The 22,572-nt window shown below is 45.4% G+C and overlaps 1 protein-coding gene across 1 annotated transcript; it reads left to right on the forward strand.

Annotated features, from left to right (window-relative positions):
- Positions 1-286: 286 nt before the first annotated feature.
- On the forward strand, positions 287-22,027 carry LOC122922881 (keratin, type II cytoskeletal cochleal-like). Its single transcript, XM_044273634.1, has 9 exons — positions 287-667; positions 927-1,144; positions 1,839-1,899; positions 2,147-2,242; positions 8,232-8,396; positions 20,666-20,791; positions 20,930-21,150; positions 21,308-21,342; positions 21,879-22,027. The coding sequence occupies exons 1-9, from the start codon at positions 287-289 to the stop codon at positions 22,025-22,027; spliced, it is 1,452 nt and encodes a 483-aa protein (XP_044129569.1).
- The last annotated feature ends 545 nt before the right edge of the window (positions 22,028-22,572 follow it).

Below are 22,572 nucleotides of genomic sequence, written 5' to 3' on the forward strand. Positions count from 1 at the left end.
ACCAGCAAATATTTGTATGCATTTTAGGGACACTAAACTATGTAAGTTTACAGCATTAAATTAGGAGCTTTCAGGCAAAACAACATACTTGCTTTCAAGCATGTTTAGCAGGTTGAAAACAACATATTTATCCAAGGCAAAAAGCCATATGCAAATCGATCTGTTTTGAAAAGTGGCCAAACCCAGTTTTTTTTCAAGATATAAGTGAAAGAGACAGTGCATCGGTTCTCCTGCTTAACCTGACTCTAGTTTATCTTCAGTCTTCAGTGAAGTAGCTGCATCTACAATGCGTCGGCAACATGCATCGCCTTCCAAAGGCTTTAGCTCATCCTCTGTAGGAGGCGGCAGCAGGATCAGCACCAGCTCATCTGTTCAACGTGGTGGCTCAAATCTTTTTTCTGCACCTAGTGGAGGCTTTGGTAGCAGAAGTCTTCTTAACCTGGGCAACAAAAAAACATCTGGTTTTGGATTTGGCAGCTCAGGAACAAGCAGAGGATTTAGTGGTTCTGGAGGTGCCTCATCTCCAGGTATTGTAAATGTGACCATCAACCAAAACCTCTTAGCTCCATTCGCTGTAGATATTGATCCCAACATTTCAACTGTCAAAAAAGAAGAAAGAGAACAGATTAAGACCCTAAATAACAAGTTTACATCTTTCATTGACAAGGTACAATATTTTACATATTCTACTTTACTTTTTCACGTGTTATTGCTAGTAATGTCCTCAAAATCAACAGATAGATCTAATTTTTATAATGCTATTGTTTAACCAATTATGCTTGTTAAACCTAACATTAGATATCATAAATAGTGTTTTCTGTATCTCTGCATATGCCTATGTTGCTGTAATGATGATTTACTGATGTATGTATTTGAGTTGTTTTAATTAAGCTCTGCACCTTTTGTGCCATGTTTTCTTTTCATAGGTCCGATTCCTCGAGCAGCAAAATAAAGTTCTTGAGACCAAATGGAAACTGTTGCAGCAACAAGCGGGTCAAGCGAGTGCAAAAAGTAACATTGAGCCTCTCTTTAACGCTTACATCAACTCCTTGAAGAGCCAGTTGGACGGCATACTGGGTAGTAAAGGTCAACTTCAGTCAGATTTAAGTAACGAACAAGATCGGGTCAAAGAGTTTAAAGGAAGGTAAGTTTGTAAAACTCTGCAAGGGGGCTTAAGGCTAAATTCACCTCTTTGTTTTAGGTTCCATTCTGGTCTTTTCTAAGTAGATTCCATCAAAATCAGTGCATGCAGGACTTTTATTTGCTGAAAGTGAGGACTTCTGAATGGAAAACAAATCTCATTAATGATATCTGTTCAGCACCATTTGGTTGAGTTATGTGCCGTATCTGCATGTCTGTTATCTTCATTGCTCTACTCCTCTAATGGAGCAAAATATCAGAAATTAAGAGTAGTGGTGAAAACCCAGCCTTAGGGTGAAACAAAGTTTTAGCTTGGTAGCAATCTTCTTCAGGATTAATTAATCTGTCTTAAAAACTATATATTACATAGATAGTGGAACACTGCTATATTCTTATCTTCTATGTCACACTTAACCGTCTAAAGGGCTATTTGCATGAGCTAAGGATCCACCAGATAATCGCTAACAAGCGTTTATAGTAACGCTCATTTGCGATTATCCGACAGTGTGAAAGGGCCACCGATTTCCTGCTATCGGGTAATAGATCATTCCTGCGGACACAAAAATCGTTGTTTGGTGGCAGCAGACCGTGCCCTGCCAAAAGCATCTGAGGCCAGCAAGTAATGTAATTCTAAATTCTGTTGTGCCGCTATAGGACATATTTAATTAAGACAATTGATGAAAATTATTTTCCTTTAGGTATGAGGATGAAATTGATAACAGAGCTACAGCAGAGAATGAATTTGTGCTGATCAAAAAGGTAAGAATGCTGACAATATGGTGAGGACACATGCTTTTATATATATACTATATATATATATATATATATATATATATATTTTTTTTTTTTTTATATATATATTTTCTTTTGTTTACTTTTATTATATATGTATGTATTATAAAGTTAGTATAAGGAAATCAATCTCTTCTTGCTCTCCATACTCAGTGCAAACATTTCAGAATTTAGATTTCATATGTTGTAATTTCTTTGTCTTCTTATTTCCTAGGATGTGGATGCAGCCTATCTACAAAAGGTAGAGCTGGAAACTAAATTAAATGGACTGAATGATGAGATCGCCTTCCTAAGATCTCTGTATGAACAGGTAACTAATGCCAGCCACACACATGAGAACAGGGGAAATTAATGGTATCATGGTCCCCGAACAGTATAGAAAATGTAAGCTCCCCCCGGCCCAGAGCTTAGTATTTTAAATGGCTTGCCAGATTTATCTATGTACACTGACTACATTAAATGTATTTATGAATTATAGATTGGTAAGTGCACATTAAGTACTTACAGTACAACGGGAACCTTCCAAGCATTTACATTGCACATATACTGAGACACCAGTGTGAATTCATCTTTGTATACACATACACATTGTGCCCCCCTCACAGTAGTTATGCCCACATTGTGCCTCCCTTACAGTAGTTATACCCTCTCTTTGCCCCTTTCACAGTTATAATGTCCTCTTTGTGCCCCTTTCACAATAATAATTCCCATTGTGCCCCTTCACAGTAATAATTCCCATTGTGTCCCCTTCACAGTAATAATTCCCATTGTGTCCCCTTCATAGTAATAATCTCCATTGTGTCCCCTTCATAGTAATAATCTCCATTGTACCCCCTTTAAAGCAATAATGCCACCTGTGCCCCATTCATAGTAATAATGTACATTGTGCCCCCTTCACAGTAATATTGCCCATTGTGCCCTCTTAATAATACTAATGCCGACTGTGATAGTAATGCCCTCTGTGCCCACTCCATAGTAGAAATCTCCATTGTGCCCCCTTCACAGTAATAATGCCCACTGTGCCCCCTTCACAGTAATAATGCCCTCTGGCTCTGTGCCCCTGTAAGCCGTGTATCGGGGTGGGCTCCTCAGGATACAGCAAAGTCACAGACAAGAAAAGCGACACTGACACCAGCTTTATATGCAAGAACAGAAACTTTACTTTGACAATAGTAATAACACAACAATACAAGTATACACAGACTAAGTTATACCCCAGGCCCACAGTCACCGTCCCTGTCTGAGGGACAGGCCTAGCTTGATGGCGCACACAGCAGAGCCTGCAAGTTGTGCTGTGCCGCTAAAGAGGACACACGTAGCCGGTGGCAGACGAAGCAGAGCCTGCAAGTCAATTACTGCGCCGCAATCCAGTACAGTAAGGCCTAGCAAAACATATAACCCTAACTATCTAACTAATACAAGGCCTAGGCTAGTCTCTGTTACTTTAGGCGCCACACAGTATAATACAATCAGTAACCAGGTGTACTGACCTGTGTCCGTTCTGGGCCCGAGGATGCCGCTTACCCGGGATGGCCACCAAACCTCTCAGCAACGGAGAATCGGATTCAGTCTTTCACAGAATAATTCTTCCATCATGTCAGATCAGCTCAGACTTCCTGGTTCACATTGACCAGGTTCATACCAGTGCTATATCGAGTCTGGAGACTGATCACTCTATAGTGATCAAGCCCTCTGACAAGGGGGGCAACACTGTGATTATGGACCATGGCCAATACACTGACATGTGCGAGGCCCTGCTGAGGGATTTATCCACATACGAGGTTCTATCATCGAACCCGTTGAACAAATTTAGGTCACAACTCAAAAATATCCTAGATGAAGCTAGGACCGCGTCAATTATTTCTGATGACGAATACAGATTTATGCTGCCGATCCATCCCCGCTTAGCGACATTCTATTGTTTGCCTAAGCTACACAAGGGGACACGTCCACTGAAGGGGCGTCCCATTGTGTCGGGAGTAGGTAACTTATCCCAAAATGTCGGGATTTATGTGGACCGCGTCCTGGCCCCATTTGTCACCGCATTACCCTCGTACACTCGGGACACCACACACCTGCTCAAGCAATTGGAGGGCATTCACGTCGAGGATGCGAGCCTTTTGGCTAGTATCGACGTGGAGGCCCTCTATTCAAACATTCCCCATGCCTTGGGCCTCAGGGCGGTCGAGTATTTTCTGAGCACCCGTGGATGTCAGTACCGCGCCCACAGCCTTTTTGTCATCTCTCTCTTGGAGTTCACCCTGACCACCAACGTCTTCTCATTCAATGGGAGACTCTACCACCAGCTCAGGGGCACTGCGATGGGGAGTTCCTGTGCCCCGTCGTATGCTAACCTGTTCCTGGGCTGGTGGGAGGAGACCCTGGTGTTCAGGGATGAACGTTCCATTCTTATGGACCAGGTAGGCATGTGGGCGCGGTACATTGATGACATCTTCATCATATGGAACGGGAACGAATCCTCGTTCCGTGCCATGGTGGAGATGTTCAACAATAACCAAATCGGCATGCACTTTACTTGTGAGGTTGGGGGCACCAGATTACCTTTTCTTGATGTCCTCATCTCTACAACATCGTCTGGTGAATTGGAGACGTCGATTTATCGCAAACCCACGTCTACCAATACCCTGCTTAGGTGGGAGAGCAGCCACCCTCTGCCACTTAGGCGGGGTATTCCCAAAGGACAATATCTCAGGCTAAGGAGAAATTGTTCAACCAAACGGGAATTCATCAGACAAGCCACTGATCTATGTACCAGGTTTCGCCAGCGCGGTTACCCTGATAGTGTTCTGAGGAGGGCATTTGAATTTGCCCTACACTCGGACAGAACATCTCTCCTCACTCCCAAACCCTGCACGGTGCCACCTGTCAGTATCATCCGCCCCATCATGACTTTTGATAGGGCTGCGGCTGATATCAGACAAATCCTCCAGACTAATTGGGGCATTCTTCAATTAGACCCAGATTTGAGAGCAGTGGTGGGCGACTACCCACATGTTACCTACCGCCGAGGACGTAGTCTCCGTGACACATTGGTTTCGAGTGAGTTCACCCCCCCCCATTCCGTCGGGCTCAACATGGCTCAGATCCGACGTGAAGGGATGCTACAGGTGTAGTGGCTGCATTGCCTGTCCCTATTTAAAATCTGGGAAAGTATTCAGCAGTGCGGCCACAGGCAGGGAATATCGCATACACCATTTTATCAACTGTAGGACTCGCGGGGTCATCTACCTCCTGTCATGCGAGTGTGGCAGGGGGTATGTGGGTAAAACCATACGGGAACTCCGCAGACGTATTGGGGAACACCTTAACGATATAGCGAAAGCTAAGGACACCCCTGTCGCCAATCATGTCCACAGTGAACACAACGGTAAAGCCCGCATTTCAGTAATGGGGATTGACCGTATCCTGCCCCCAAAGCGTGGAGGCGATTGGGACCGCGCAATTCTGCAGCGAGAATCACGCTGGATTTATTATTTAAAAACCATGGCCCCTTTGGGCTTGAATGAGCAGCTCAATTTCAGTTGTTTTATTTAGACTTTCTCCTTTTCTTTTCTTCTGCGCTTCTATCATATCAGAAATATTTCTCCTGCGGCCGGTGTCCCCTGAGAGCCTGCCTCTAATAGTTTGGTCTATTATGTTCCACTGTTACCATGGGAACCCTCTAACTAAGGGTCCCTTCTGCAATCATGTTGGTTTGCATTTACCTTGCAACCACAGCATTGCATGATGCTTAATCCCGCCCCCTGTTTGAACTATAGACCACTCCCACACTGGCACCTGGGCGGTGGGCGTTCTCTCCTGGGATGACGCGCTCCTTGTCCATGCGATTCCTCGCATCTTGTGTGATGTCATCAGTTGGCGCCGCGCATCTTGGATCGCGTCTCCTTTGGAACGCACGCTCACTTCCCTGCGTTCCACCGCACATGTGACTGGAGTCACATGACCGGAAGTGGGGCGGTACAGGGCAACCGGCGCGATTCCTTGCATCTTCATAAGACGCTTACAGGTGAGCGCACTCTGCTGACAGCCCCCCTGGATTTTTGACTATCCTGCGGTTATTATCTATTCACTATAGTTGGTACCCACTGGTGCAGCTATACCCTAACTAGGAGGTACTTTGTTGCGGTCATTTAGGTGTCACTGTCTGACTGACTCTACACCTCTGTACTATTTTTTGACTACTGACCCCTACATCCCCTCCTTTACCATCTACTTTTATGGTTATACAAGCCCCATCCATAGCCTTGTCATTTCCATACTCTCCCCTGATGATTTTCCTTCACGAATTGAAACGTGACACGTAGGGAGCACCCTTATAGGGTATATTAGGGATTCTGCCCTTACAGGGTCAGGCATCCGGACGGGGACGCCCCTTGATCCTCGTGTAGGTAGGTAGGGCGTATTAGCCCCTGTCCCCCATTTAGGGATGTCTAGGGTTAACCTACCCCGTCACCCCATTACTTAAAGGGGCATTTACGCCTGTTACCATCCAGTACGGTGATCCAACAACACAGGTCCGTTTCTATCCTCAACAACCTCCAAGATAACCCTTGGTCTACATCTACAACCGGGTGAGAACGTTCCTTTTTGTTTTTCCATGCCACCGTTCCCGTACTGTTTTTGTGTGTTCAGTCTAGGCCTTTGGGCTGTTTTTTATGTTGTACGTTACAGAGGCTCATCCACATTAATTCTTGGGAGTAAATAGGTCCGGTCGTCAAACCTGGCCTTCTTGTGTTTTCTTATTTCACTCAGAAGCAGCCTGCATGAGTCATCACCTGCTTTACATATGCAAATCCCAGAGTGTGCTGGTTGTAGCTGCAAAACAGTGGCCTCTAGTGCCTGGAATGCCAAATGACAGTTTAAATACTATTTAGGCACAAACATTATACAGGCAGAGTTGTTCCACAATCTCATACCCCCTCCATAGTAGAAATGCCCATTGTACCCCTTTAATATTAGTAATTCCCTCTTTGCCTCCTCCATAAAAAATAAAAATAACAAGCAGTAATTACTCGCCTTACCCCGTGCCTACATACCTCTCTTCCTTGCAGGCACAGATCATTCTGCAGGACTGTGTGGGCGGAGCTTATGCAGATTTCTGGGCTGCAGGCCCCGCCCACACATGCCGGCAGCATCTTTCTGCTTCACCATTCTGTGCGCCGCTGTCCTGAAGGAGGTGAAGAGCGCGGGAAGCTGAGTGGTGAGAGACAGGATGGCTGCTCCCAGCGATCCAGCAATGAGCTCTTTCATCTGCATTGATGGAAGCGCTCATTGCTTCTGGCACCCCCCTGAGAACCGGCACCCGAGGCTGACTGCCCTCAACGCCCCTCCCTTAATACGCCACTGGTTGGTAACATCTAACACTGCTACCTAGAGGTTCCGAACGCCGCACACTGAATGTTGCCTGCTGACACTGCTCCTCCACCTCCAATGAATCCTGGAGGACGCAGTATGAGTGGTAGCAGCTGCAGCTCTTTCTATTCTTGTGTGGTTTGGGTGGCCATGGGTCCCAAAAGGGCCTTAGGCCCCCAGGCAGCTGCCCAAAATGCCCATATTATAATCTGCCATTGCATGAGATAACTATTGTTCAAGCACTGGTTCCGCCGACATCTATCTCTTCCGAAATCTCCCCAAGAACAAAAATATCTGACAGTTGAAATCCAACCACCCTATCCTTATTTCACCCCATTATTTGCTGTTAGGTGGAGAGTTATACACATTACCTGTAGGTGGTTAGCTAATACAGTGAACATTGCCAGGTTTGGTCGACATACAGTACATCTAATCTGTATGATAGGCTTAAAGGGGTATTCCCATCTCAGACATTGGTGGCATATCACTAGGATATGCCAGCAATGTCAGATAGTTGTGAGCCTAACCTCTGGGACCTGCTCCTGTCTCCAGAATAGGCACCCCAAAGTGAAGGAGTGCACACTGTGCAAGCGTAGCCTACCTCCAGTCACTGCTATGGGAGTCCCAGATATAGAAAAGATCTGATTCATCTATTTCCGTCAGTCTCATACTTGTATTTTCAGAACTCTCATAAAAGTGAAAGGAGAGCATGCGCTCATGTGTGTCTCAGTCTACTTTTCCTTCCTTAGCCATTTAAGATCTGCAAATTAAATCATGATCCCATTAGATCTGCAAATTAAATCATGAACCCACTCAAATTATGAAGAAAATAATATATTTATAGCAGTAACAATATGGACAGGATGGTAAGATAAAATTTTACTATGGCTGTTTTCCTCATTTTCTTCTTTATTCTGTATTTCCAGGAGCTTGGTGAAATTAATCAACAAGTGTCCGACACCTCTGTCATTCTATCAATGGATAACAATAGGTCCCTGAACCTCGACGACATCATTGCTGAAGTGAAGGCTCAATATGAGGACCTGGCTGCCAAGAGCAGAGCTGAAGCAGAAGAGGCCTACAAAAACAAGGTTAGAAAATGTCTTCAAGCTAACTATGGACGAAGAACACTGTAATGTGTTTTAGATTTGTAGTATAATTGGTTATATTACATTCAGTTTGGTTGTACTATTGTAGGATGTACAGGAGGGTGGCGGCAGTGACACTGAGGCAGCGGTTGTAGTCAGCTGTTTTTTTTTAATAGTAGGATATGCAGAAATCTGGAACAAACAATGCAACAAGCACTAATTCTTGACAGGTTGCCAAATACACAGCAGTGTAACAGTCCATATGTATACTGTACTGGCAGTCCTGATCATTATTAACCACTTGGACAACTACATAAGTTTTACTAGGCAATGTCTCAGCTGTCTTTGCATTTATTGCCAAAGAACAGTTCAATTTATCAGGCACTCCTGTTCTCATTACTGACTGTTTCGCTTTCCACTGTCCCTTTGTTCTGGTTTGGGGTGTACAAGCTATTTTGCTAGTGCAGAGACCAGTGGTGTACATAGAGAAGTAAGGGCCCCATAGCAAGGATCAAACCAGGCCCCCACACAGGACAGAAGGGTGTCTGCCTAAACCCTTTTCAAAGAACCCTGGGCCATTTTTCCACTACTTCATTTGCTAAAAGTTGTTCCTTTAGAGGGTAGAGTCTTGACCAAGTTTTCTCCTCCAATAGAAGAAGGAGATAATCCCAGCTAAGACTGGGCCTCCTCTTGTCCTGGGCCCCATAGCAGTCGCATGGTCTGCCGCTATGGTAGTTACGCCCCTGGCAGAGACCTCCAGTACCTGGCCAGCGCTTTTCCTGTGAATTGATGCTCCAGAACTGTGGCTCTCTGTATCACCATTCCAGTGTGATGCCACCTCCCCATTGAGATAACACTCTGGTACTGTTCCCATAATACTGCAAGGGAAAGTTAGTGGTCAGTCTGCAACACTCACAACAGACCTCAGATCACTCTGCCCAGCACTCTGCATATGTTCTTACATTGGTCCTGTTTTCTTTCTGTCTTAAGATCCTTCATAGGAGGGGCATGTGACCAAGAGGTCCTGCTGCATGTACACAGTGCCACAATATCAGTTTGGACACTAGGTTGCAGCATAGTAATGAACATAAAAAAAATCATAGCTATTGTATCTCAGGCTCTATGAAATGGATGTGATGCACATTACAGTGAAACATACTTATGAAGGTACATTATAGTAGATAATATCTGTCAATTTAAAGGTGTAGTGACTATACAAAAAAATAGTTATCAATAATCTCAAAGATTAGTGAGGTCTTTCCAAACCATTCATCACAGTTGTTGTTAGATATTGCGAGCACAAATATTTCTTTAAATAAGTGTTAAATATTAAAATCTCAAGGAAGATCAGTTAAGGGGTTATCTCTAGCACAATTTCCTTGATGCTGTAATTGTAATGTCACAGATCTTTGATTTTCCTCCTGTGTAGGGATGAGCGAACTCGAACTGTATAGTTCGGGTTCGTACCGAATTTTGGGGTGTCCGTGACACGGACCCGAACCCGGACATTTTCGTAAAAGTCCGGGTTCGGGTTCGGTGTTCGTCGCTTTCTTCGCGCTTTTGTGACGCTTTCTTGGCGCTTTTTGAAAGGCTGCAAAGCAGCCAATCAACAAGCGTCATACTACTTGCCCCAAGAGGCCATCACAGCCATGCCTACTATTGGCATGGCTGTGATTGGCCAGAGCACCATGTGACCCAGCCTCTATTTAAGCTGGAGTCACATAGCGCCGCCCGTCACTCTGCTCTGATTAGCGTAGGGAGAGGTTGCGGCTGCGACAGTAGGGCGAGATTAGGCAGATTAACTCCTCCAAAGGACTTGATTAACTGATCGATCTGCAGCTGTGGATCATTGAGCTGCTGATCCTCAATTGCTCACTGTTTTTAGGCTGCCCAGACCGTTTGTCAGTCACATTTTTCTGGGGTGATCGGCGGCCATTTTGTGTCTTGTGGTGCGCCAGCACAAGCTGCGACCAAGTGCATTTAACCCTCAATGGTGTGGTTGTTTTTTGGCTAAAGCCTACATCAGGGTGAAGCTGTCACACCAAGTGCATTTAACCAGCAATAGTCTGTTTATTTTTTGGCCATATCCCAGTCTAATTCTGTCACTAAATCCATACCGGTCACCCAGCGCCTAAATACTAGGCCTCAAATTTATATCCCGCTAAATCTGTCCTTAGTGCTGTAGCTGGGCGAGTTATTTAGTGTCCGTTCAAGCACATTTCTTGTTCTGGGTTGAAATACAATTCCCAATTTAGCAATTTCATAATTTAGTGGTTTCTGCTATATCAGAGCTATTTGAAATCTATCCCTAAAAGGGTATATAATATTCAAGGTGCACATTGGGTCATTCAGAATAACTTCACACACACCCGCTACTGTGTATTTCCAAGTCTAATTCTGGCACTAAACCCATACCTGTCACCCAGCGCCTAAATACTAGGCCTCAAATTTATATCCAGCTAAATCTGTCCCTAGTGCTGTAGCTGGGCGAGTTATTTAGTGTCCGTTCAAACACATTTCTTGTTCTGGGTTGAAATACAATTCCCAATTTAGCAATTTCATAATTTAGTGGTTTCTGCTATATCAGAGCTATTTGAAATCTATCCCTAAAAGGGTATATAATATTCAAGGTGCACATTGGGTCATTCAGAATAACTTCACACACACCCGCTACTGTGTATTTCCAAGTCTAATTCTGGCACTAAACCCATACCTGTCACCCAGCGCCTAAATACTAGGCCTCAAATTTATATCCCGCTAAATCTGTCCTTAGTGCTGTAGCTGGGCGAGTTATTTAGTGTCCGTTCAAGCACATTTCTTGTTCTGGGTTGAAATACAATTCCCAATTTAGCAATTTCATAATTTAGTGGTTTCTGCTATATCAGAGCTATTTGAAATCTATCCCTAAAAGGGTATATAATATTCAAGGTGCACATTGGGTCATTCAGAATAACTTCACACACACCCGCTACTGTGTATTTCCAAGTCTAATTCTGGCACTAAACCCATACCTGTCACCCAGCGCCTAAATACTAGGCCTCAAATTTATATCCCGCTAAATCTGTCCTTAGTGCTGTAGCTGGGCGAGTTATTTAGTGTCCGTTCAAGCACATTTCTTGTTCTGGGTTGAAATACAATTCCCAATTTAGCAATTTCATAATTTAGTGGTTTCTGCTATATCAGAGCTATTTGAAATCTATCCCTAAAAGGGTATATAATATTCAAGGTGCACATTGGGTCATTCAGAATAACTTCACACACACCCGCTACTGTGTATTTCCAAGTCTAATTCTGGCACTAAACCCATACCTGTCACCCAGCGCCTAAATACTAGGCCTCAAATTTATATCCCGCTAAATCTGTCCTTAGTGCTGTAGCTGGGCGAGTTATTTAGTGTCCGTTCAAGCACATTTCTTGTTCTGGGTTGAAATACAATTCCCAATTTAGCAATTTCATAATTTAGTGGTTTCTGCTATATCAGAGCTATTTGAAATCTATCCCTAAAAGGGTATATAATATTCAAGGTGCACATTGGGTCATTCAGAATAACTTCACACACACCCGCTACTGTGTATTTCCAAGTCTAATTCTGGCACTAAACCCATACCTGTCACCCAGCGTCTAAATACTAGGCCTCAAATTTATATCCCGCTAAATCTGTCCTTAGTGCTGTAGCTGGGCGAGTTATTTAGTGTCCGTTCAAGCACATTTCTTGTTCTGGGTTGAAATACAATTCCCAATTTAGCAATTTCATAATTTAGTGGTTTCTGCTATATCAGAGCTATTTGAAATCTATCCCTAAAAGGGTATATAATATTCAAGGTGCACATTGGGTCATTCAGAATAACTTCACACACACCCGCTACTGTGTATTTCCAAGTCTAATTCTGGCACTAAACCCATACCTGTCACCCAGCGCCTAAATACTAGACCTCAAATTTATATCCCGCTAAATCTGTCCTTAGTGCTGTAGCTGGGCGAGTTATTTAGTGTCCGTTCAAGCACATTTCTTGTTCTGGGTTGAAATACAATTCCCAATTTAGCAATTTCATAATTTAGTGGTTTCTGCTATATCAGAGCTATTTGAAATCTATCCCTAAAAGGGTATATAATATTCAAGGTGCACATTGGGTCATTCAGAATAACTTCACACACACCCGCTACTGTGTATTTCCAAGTCTAATTCTGGCACTAAACCCATACCTGTCACCCAGCGCCTAAATACTAGGCCTCAAATTTATATCCCGCTAAATCTGTCCTTAGTGCTGTAGCTGGGCGAGTTATTTAGTGTCCGTTCAAGCACATTTCTTGTTCTGGGTTGAAATACAATTCCCAATTTAGCAATTTCATAATTTAGTGGTTTCTGCTATATCAGAGCTATTTGAAATCTATCCCTAAAAGGGTATATAATATTCAAGGTGCACATTGGGTCATTCAGAATAACTTCACACACACCCGCTACTGTGTATTTCCAAGTCTAATTCTGGCACTAAACCCATACCTGTCACCCAGCGCCTAAATACTAGGCCTCAAATTTATATCCCGCTAAATCTGTCCTTAGTGCTGTAGCTGGGCGAGTTATTTAGTGTCCGTTCAAGCACATTTCTTGTTCTGGGTTGAAATACAATTCCCAATTTAGCAATTTCATAATTTAGTGGTTTCTGCTATATCAGAGCTATTTGAAATCTATCCCTAAAAGGGTATATAATATTCAAGGTGCACATTGGGTCATTCAGAATAACTTCACACACACCCGCTACTGTGTATTTCCAAGTCTAATTCTGGCACTAAACCCATACCTGTCACCCAGCGCCTAAATACTAGGCCTCAAATTTATATCCCGCTAAATCTGTCCCTAGTGCTGTAGCTGGGCGAGTTATTTAGTGTCCGTTCAAGCACATTTCTTGTTCTGGGTTGAAATACAATTCCCAATTTAGCAATTTCATAATTTAGTGGTTTCTGCTATATCAGAGCTATTTGAAATCTATCCCTAAAAGGGTATATAATATTCAAGGTGCACATAGGGTCATTCAGAATAACTTCACACACCCGCTACTGTGCATTTCCAAATCTAATTCTGTCACTAAACCCATACCTGTCACCCAGCGCCTAAATACTAGGCCTCAAATTTATATCCCGCTAAATCTCTCGTTACCGCTGTCCTGTTGTGGCTGGGAAAGTTATTTAGTGTCCGTCAAAGCACATTTTTTGTTCTGGGTTGAAATACAATTCCCAATTTAGCAATTTCATAATTTAGTCGTTTCTGCTATATCAGAGCTATTTTAAATCTATCCCTAAAAGGGTAGATCATATTGAAGGTGCACATAGGGTCATTCAGAATAACTTCACACACACGCTTCTGTGCATTTCCAAGTCTAATTCTGTCACTAAATCCATACCGGTCACCCAGCGCCTAAATACTAGGCCTCAAATTTATATCCCGCTGAATTTGAATACAATACATTGGGCCAAATAATATATTTGTTGTTGTGGTGAACCATAACAATGAGAAAAACATCTAGTAAGGGACGCGGACGTGGACATGGTCGTGGTGGTGTTAGTGGACCCTCTGGTGCTGGGAGAGGACGTGGCCGTTCTGCCACATCCACACGTCCTAGTGTACCAACTACCTCAGGTCCCAGTAGCCGCCAGAATTTACAGCGATATATGGTGGGGCCCAATGCCGTTCTAAGGATGGTAAGGCCTGAGCAGGTACAGGCATTAGTCAATTGGGTGGCCGACAGTGGATCCAGCACGTTCACATTATCTCCCACCCAGTCTTCTGCAGAAAGCGCACAGATGGCGCCTGAAAACCAACCCCATCAGTCTGTCACATCACCCCCATGCATACCAGGGAAACTGTCTCAGCCTCAAGTTATGCAGCAGTCTCTTATGCTGTTTGAAGACTCCGCTGGCAGGGTTTCCCAAGGGCATCCACCTAGCCCTTCCCCAGCGGTGAAAGACATAGAATGCACTGACGCACAACCACTTATGTTTCCTGATGATGAGGACATGGGAATACCACCTCAGCATGTCTCTGATGATGACGAAACACAGGTGCCAACTGCTGCGTCTTTCTGCAGTGTGCAGACTGAACAGGAGGTCAGGGATCAAGACTGGGTGGAAGACGATGCAGGGGACGATGAGGTCCTAGACCCCACATGGAATGAAGGTCGTGCCACTGACTTTCACAGTTCGGAGGAAGAGGCAGTGGTGAGACCGAGCCAACAGCGTAGCAAAAGAGGGAGCAGTGGGCAAAAGCAGAACACCCGCCGCCAAGAGACTCCGCCTGCTACTGACCGCCGCCATCTGGGACCGAGCACCCCAAAGGCAGCTTCAAGGAGTTCCCTGGCATGGCACTTCTTCAAACAATGTGCTGACGACAAGACCCGAGTGGTTTGCACGCTGTGCCATCAGAGCCTGAAGCGAGGCATTAACGTTCTGAACCTGAGCACAACCTGCATGACCAGGCACCTGCATGCAAAGCATGAACTGCAGTGGAGTAAACACCTTAAAACCAAGGAAGTCACTCAGGCTCCCCCTGCTACCTCTTCTGCTGCTGCCGCCTCGGCCTATTCTGCTGCTGCCGCCTCGGCCTCTTCCTCCGCCTCTGGAGGAACGTTGGCACCTGCCGCCCAGCAAACAGGGGATGTACCACCAACACCACCACCACCACCTCCGTCACCAAGCGTCTCAACCATGTCACACGCCAGCGTTCAGCTCTCCATCTCACAAACATTTGATAGAAAGCGTAAATTCCCACCTAGCCACCCTCGATCCCTGGCCCTGAATGCCAGCATTTCTAAACTACTGGCCTATGAAATGCTGTCATTTAGGCTGGTGGACACAGACAGCTTCAAACAGCTCATGTCGCTTGCTGTCCCACAGTATGTTGTTCCCAGCCGGCACTACTTCTCCAAGAGAGCCGTGCCTTCCCTGCACAACCAAGTATCCGATAAAATCAAGTGTGCACTGCGCAACGCCATCTGTGGCAAGGTCCACCTAACCACAGATACGTGGACCAGTAAGCACGGCCAGGGACGCTATATCTCCCTAACTGCACACTGGGTAAATGTAGTGGCAGCTGGGCCCCAGGCGGAGAGCTGTTTGGCGCACATCCTTCCGCCGCCAAGGATCGCAGGGCAACATTCTTTGCCTCCTGTTGCCACCTCCTCCTTCTCGGCTTCCTCCTCCTCTTCTTCCACCTGCTCATCCAGTCAGCCACACACCTTCACCACCAACTTCAGCACAGCCCGGGGTAAACGTCAGCAGGCCATTCTGAAACTCATATGTTTGGGGGACAGGCCCCACACCGCACAGGAGTTGTGGCGGGGTATAGAACAACAGACCGACGAGTGGTTGCTGCCGGTGAGCCTCAAGCCCGGCCTGGTGGTGTGTGATAATGGGCGAAATCTCGTTGCAGCTCTGGGACTAGCCAATTTGACGCACATCCCTTGCTTGGCGCATGTGCTGAATTTGGTGGTGCAGAAGTTCATTCACAACTCCCCCGACATGTCAGAGCTGCTGCATAAAGTGCGGGCCGTCTGTTCGCGCTTCCGGCGTTCACATCCTGCTGCTGCTCGCCTGTCTGCGCTACAGCGTAACTTCGGCCTTCCCGCTCACCGCCTCATATGCGACGTGCCCACCAGGTGGAACTCCACCTTGCACATGCTGGACAGACTGTGCGAGCAGCAGCAGGCCATAGTGGAGTTTCAGCTGCAGCACGCACGGGTCAGTCGCACTACAGAACAGCACCACTTCACCACCAATGACTGGGCCTCCATGCGAGACCTGTGTGCCCTGTTGCGCTGTTTCGAGTACTCCACCAACATGGCCAGTGGCGATGACACCGTTATCAGCGTTACAATACCACTTCTATGTCTCCTTGAGAAAACACTTAGGGCGATGATGGAAGAGGAGGTGGCCCAGGAGGAGGAGGAGGAGGAGGAGGAAGAGGGGTCATTTTTAGCACTTTCAGGCCAGTCTCTTCGAAGTGACTCAGAGGGAGGTTTTTGGCAACAGCAGAGGCCAGGTACAAATGTGGCCAGCCAGGGCCCACTACTGGAGGACGAGGAGGACGAGGATGAGGAGGAGGTGGAGGAGGATGAGGATGAAGCATGGTCACAGCGGGGTGGCACCCAACGCAGCTCGGGTCCATCAGTGGTGCGTGGCTGGGGGGAAAGGCAGGACGATGACGATACGCCTCCCACAGAGGACAGCTTGTCCTTACCCCTGGGCAGCCTGGCACACATGAGCGACTACATGCTGCAGTGCCTGCGCAACGACAGCAGAGTTGCCCACATTTTAACCTGTGCGGACTACTGGGTTGCCACCCTGCTGGATCCACGCTACAAAGACAATGTGCCCACCTTACTTCCTGCACTGGAGCGTGATAGGAAGATGCGCGAGTACAAGCGCACGTTGGTAGACGCGCTACTGAGAGCATTCCCAAATGTCACAGGGGAACAAGTGGAAGCCCAAGGCCAAGGCAGAGGAGGAGCAAGAGGTCGCCAAGGCAGCTGTGTGACGGCCAGCTCCTCTGAGGGCAGGGTTAGCATGGCAGAGATGTGGAAAACTTTTGTCAACACGCCACAGCTAACTGCACCACCACCTGATACGCAACGTGTTAGCAGGAGGCAACATTTCACTAACATGGTGGAACAGTACGTGTGCACACCCCTCCACGTACTGACTGATGGTTCGGCCCCATTCAACTTCTGGGTCTCTAAATTGTCCACGTGGCCAGAGCTAGCCTTTTATGCCTTGGAGGTGCTGGCCTGCCCGGCAGCCAGCGTTTTGTCTGAACGTGTATTCAGCACGGCAGGGGGCGTCATTACAGACAAACGCAGCCGCCTGTCTACAGCCAATGTGGACAAGCTGACGTTCATAAAAATGAACCAGGCATGGATCCCACAGGACCTGTCCGTCCCTTGTCCAGATTAGACATTAACTACCTCCCCATAACCATATATTATTGGACTCCAGGGCACTTCCTCATTCAATCCTATTTTTATTTTCATTTTACCATTATATTGCGAGGCTACCCAAAGTTGAATGAACCTCTCCTCTGCCTGTGTGCTAGGCCTAAATATATGCCAATGGACTGTTGCAGTGGTGGCTGACGTGAAGCCTCATTCTCTGCTATGACATGCAGACTGATTCTCTGCTGACATGAAGACAGATTCTCTGTTACGGGACCTCCCTCCTCTGCCTGGGTGCTGGGCCTAAATATATGCCAATGGACTGTTGCAGTGGTGGCTGACATGAAGCCTGATTCTCTGCTATGACATGCAGACTAATTCTCTGCTGACATGAAGCCAGATTGTCTGTTACGGGACCTCTCTCCTCTGCCTGGGTGCTGGGCCTAAATTTATGACAATGGACTGTTGCAGTGGTGGCTGACGTGAAGCCTGATTCTCTGCTATGACATGCAGACTGATTCTCTGCTGACATGAAGCCAGATTGTCTGTTACGGGACCTCTCTGCTCTGCCTGTGTGCTAGGCCTAAATATATGCCAATGGACTGTTGCAGTGGTGGCTGACGTGAAGCCTCATTCTCTGCTATGACATGCAGACTGATTCTCTGCTGACATGAAGCCAGATTGTCTGTTACGGGACCTCTCTGCTCTGCCTGTGTGCTAGGCCTAAATATATGCCAATGGACTGTTGCAGTGGTGGCTGACGTGAAGCCTGATTCTCTGCTATGACATGCAGACTGATTCTCTGCTGACATGAAGCCAGATTGTCTGTTACGGGACCTCTCTGCTCTGCCTGTGTGCTAGGCCTAAATATATGCCAATGGACTGTTGCAGTGGTGGCTGACGTGAAGCCTCATTCTCTGCTATGACATGCAGACTGATTCTCTGCTGACATGAAGACAGATTCTCTGTTACGGGACCTCCCTCCTCTGCCTGGGTGCTGGGCCTAAATATATGCCAATGGACTGTTGCAGTGGTGGCTGACATGAAGCCTGATTCTCTGCTATGACATGCAGACTAATTCTCTGCTGACATGAAGCCAGATTGTCTGTTACGGGACCTCTCTCCTCTGCCTGGGTGCTGGGCCTAAATTTATGACAATGGACTGTTGCAGTGGTGGCTGACGTGAAGCCTGATTCTCTGCTATGACATGCAGACTGATTCTCTGCTGACATGAAGCCAGATTGTCTGTTACGGGACCTCTCTGCTCTGCCTGTGTGCTAGGCCTAAATATATGCCAATGGACTGTTGCAGTGGTGGCTGACGTGAAGCCTCATTCTCTGCTATGACATGCAGACTGATTCTCTGCTGACATGAAGCCAGATTCTCTGTTACGGGACCTCTCTGCTCTGCCTGTGTGCTAGGCCTAAATATATGCCAATGGACTGTTGCAGTGGTGGGTGACGTGAAGCCTCATTCTCTGCTATGACATGCAGACTGATTCTCTGCTGACATGAAGCCAGATTCTCTGTTACGGGACCTCTCTCCTCTGCCTGTGTGTGTGCTGGGCCTAAATATATGCCAATGGACTGTTGCAGTGGTGGCTGACGTGAAGCCTGATTCTCTGCTATGACATGCAGACTGATTCTCTGCTGACATGAAGCCAGATTGTCTGTTACGGGACCTCTCTCCTCTGCCTGTGTGTGTGCTGGGCCTAAATATATGCCAATGGACTGTTGCAGTGGTGGCTGACGTGAAGCCTCATTCTCTGCTATGACATGCAGACTAATTCTCTGCTGACATGAAGACAGATTCTCTGTTACGGGACCTCTCTCCTCTGCCTGGGTGCCGGGGCCTAAATATCTGAGAATGGACTGTTCCAGTGGTGGGTGACGGGAAGCCAGATTCTCTGCTATGGAACCTCTCTCCAATTGATTTTGGTTAATTTTTATTTATTTAATTTTTATTTTAATTCATTTCCCTATCCACATTTGTTTGCAGGGGATTTACCTACATGTTGCTGCCTTTTGCAGCCCTCTAGCTCTTTCCTGGGCTGTTTTACAGCCTTTTTAGTGCCGAAAAGTTCGGGTCCCCATTGACTTCAATGGGGTTCGGGTTCGGGACGAAGTTCGGATCGGGTTCGGATCCCGAACCCGAACATTTCCGGGATGTTCGGCCGAACTTCTCGAACCCGAACATCCAGGTGTTCGCTCAACTCTACTCCTGTGCATAATTGTAGTTGTAGTGCAGCACCCTCTATGGGTCTCATCAGTATCTGCTCGGTCGGGGTCCGACACCCTCACCGATCAGGCACCATGGACTTCTCTCAGCTTTTCCTAGGCCAGTGACTACACGTTCATTGGTCACGTGTCCTAGGCACAGCTCAGCCCCATAGAAGTGAAGGGGCTGAACTGAAATACCAAGTGCAGCCGATATACTGTGTACGGCACTGCACTTGGTAAGCTGCGAGAAGGCAGCAGTGTTTACAGCGTGGGTCTCGGGTATCGGACCCCCACTTATAAGATACCGATGACCTATCCTGAGGATAGGTCACCAGTTATAAAGTATTGGAGAACCCTTTGAAGTGCAAGAACATTATCTATACGTCCTAGGCTTTTTTCTGTTTAGCTATAATGTGGGGGCTTTATTTGTATTTAAAGAATGTGTTACATAGCAATACAACCTTTTGTTATGCTGCCATCAACTAGGCAATAGGAACACATTCCTAACTTTGCTCAAAGGCTTATTAGATTGTACAGTAATTAAGCCCCTGGGCATGCACATAGCCACCAATTGAATAAAATTTAGGGTGAGCATCCAAATCAGTCAAGTTATTTAAAGCAGTTGCCTGACCTAGGAGCCAACCAACCCAATGCTCTGAACCTGTGCCAAATAAAAAAAACATATACAGTATATAAAAAAAACATTCCACAGTCCTGCTATTACCCCATTCCCAGCCGCTTCTGCAGTGATGTGCTGTTCATTGAGGCGAGTGATTGGCCGTCTTTTGCTAACCCAGGGCCGCTGCAGCTCTTAGGTCTCCCAACTCCAACATCTGAGTTTATGTGGGTCACATGTCTGCTGCAGCCAAGGACTGGCTGCAACGATGATGTGTCTCCCTTGTGTTATGTGACCCAGTGACATGTCACATGGAAGGCATGTTTCTGCTGCAGCCAGTCATAGGCTGTAGTGGCTAAGTAAGCTGCAGCAGCTCAGAGTTAGCGAAGCGGTGGACAACCCCTTTAATAACTCAGTTTAATATATTAGTGAATTGCATACATTAGGAATTGCAGTCCTATCTTTTCAGGTTTTTTTCTTCCCTTAACTTTGGCTGTTTTATAATTTTTTCAACAGTTCCAGCAGTTGCAAAGTGCAGCTGGCCAACAAGGAGATGAGCTGAAGAACACTAAGAATGAGATTTCAGAGCTTACCAGAGCAATCCAAAGACTTAAAGCTGAAATTGAAAATATAAAGAAACAGGTAATGTTCCCTGTTTTTATTCTTTTAAATGCAAATTTGTCAATCCTTTTCACTTGTTCTTACCTTGACCATGCACTGACCATTTCAACAAGTGTATAACTGGCCGTGTCTATCTTTCTATCAATTGCACTTTTCCAGATTGCCAGCCTTGAACTTTCCATTTCAGAGGCTGAAGAAAAAGGAGAGAGGGCTCTAAAGGATGCCAGGAATAAGCAGGCTCAACTGGAGGTGGCACTGCAAAAACGTAAACAAGAGATGGCCCGTCAGCTTAAGGAATACCAGGAGCTGATGAACATCAAGTTGGCATTGGATGTTGAAATTGCCACCTACAGGACACTGCTAGAAGGCGAGGAGAGCAGGCAAGTTACATTCCAGCAGTAATATACTGTTACATTTTTTACAAAGTCCTACCAAAGCAAAGACAGAAATGAAGGACTTATAGGTGATGCCAAAATGGTGATAATCATAATTTTCAGCACTTAAAAGCTAATATATTTTTAACTTTTTTTTCTACAGGATTTCAGGAGAAATTACTAATCAAGTCAATGTCTGTAAGTATTTCATCTTGATGCACTAAATATTTTGTAAGCTATGCAAATGAAAAATTAAGATTTTACCATATTGTATCATACATTACTAAAAGTTCTAAAAGGTCTTAACTATTTTGATAATTTACTAGTTTTTCATAAACTGAGCATTAATTCTGGTAGTGTTCTCTGTGTGAACACTTTGTGTTGATAGAGGGTGACCCACATTTGTAGATCCTCATCCAATTAGCCAAAGTAGAGAGCAGCTTTCACTTACTATAGACCTACACATCTGTATATTACATAGACAACCAATTTATTTCTAATTGCTCTGTGTAATACCTAATCTCCCCTAGGGATTGAATGACTATAGCCTGGTTCCTAGCAAACTATAGGCAATCATAAATGGCGAGTGTAATGTTAGGGTTCCCTTTCAATAGAAAGACATTGTGCAGACAAGCCCAAAAAATTGCTAGGTTTTTGTGTTAAACATACTGTAACATCATGGATTTTCCAGATATATGAAAAGAATCCAATAAAATCTCCTAATCTTCCTACAGCTGTTGTGAACTCTGCTTCTGGGGGTGGCCTCTCCTATGGCTATAGAGGCAATACTTCAAGCGTATCTGCTTCGCAACCAGAAAAGAAGCGTGCAGCAGTGAAGATCATCTCAACCACTGAAAGCCTGAGATCCATCCATGCATCCTAAAGAATTCAGAAATGCTGGTCAGGGCACGAGAAAGAGTGATTAAAGTTCAGTGTTTGCTCTGTAATCATTATAATCCTATCACTAGGTGCATTGAGGTGTATTTAATGAAAGGGGAGCAGGGACAAATCGTTAAAACTGTCCATGCAGTTATATAAATGCAGATTATATTTGACATACGTATGCAACCTGAAGGTTGAGTTACAATGATATGCAATGGTTGCCATGATTGCTAAGGAATAGTAACAAAGTCTTTCTAGAATTGTTTCATTGTTTCAAAATATAGTAAGAAGCTAACACAAAACTGTAAATAACATTTCAAGTTCCTTTCAGCCTGCTTCTCTTTTTGAATAAAAAAAAAATTTTGAGTTGATTTTGGGGAGGTTGTGGGTTTATGTCTTACATTCGAAAGCTCTCTCAAAACGGTATCAATTCAGATGTCATTTTCTTCAAAAGCTTCTTCTTTGTTGCAAAAATTGAACTAAAGCATGATCCTCAAATAAAAGTCACCTCTGTTCTTCTGTAAATAGAGTAAAGGAGCACTAAAG

The sequence above is a fragment of the Bufo gargarizans genome, unplaced genomic scaffold (genome assembly GCF_014858855.1).
Source record: "Bufo gargarizans isolate SCDJY-AF-19 unplaced genomic scaffold, ASM1485885v1 original_scaffold_1017_pilon, whole genome shotgun sequence".
NCBI lineage: Eukaryota > Metazoa > Chordata > Amphibia > Anura > Bufonidae > Bufo > Bufo gargarizans.

Bases quoted from the DNA above. Each gene is read 5' to 3' on its own strand.
- LOC122922881 (XM_044273634.1), top strand. From the start codon at position 287: ATGCGTCGGCAACATGCATCGCCTTCCAAAGGCTTTAGCTCATCCTCT. The intron at 1,900-2,146 runs GTAAGAATGCTG...CTTATTTCCTAG, and splicing joins AATTTGTGCTGATCAAAAAG to GATGTGGATGCAGCCTATCT. The intron at 8,397-20,665 runs GTTAGAAAATGT...TTTTTTCAACAG, and splicing joins AAGAGGCCTACAAAAACAAG to TTCCAGCAGTTGCAAAGTGC.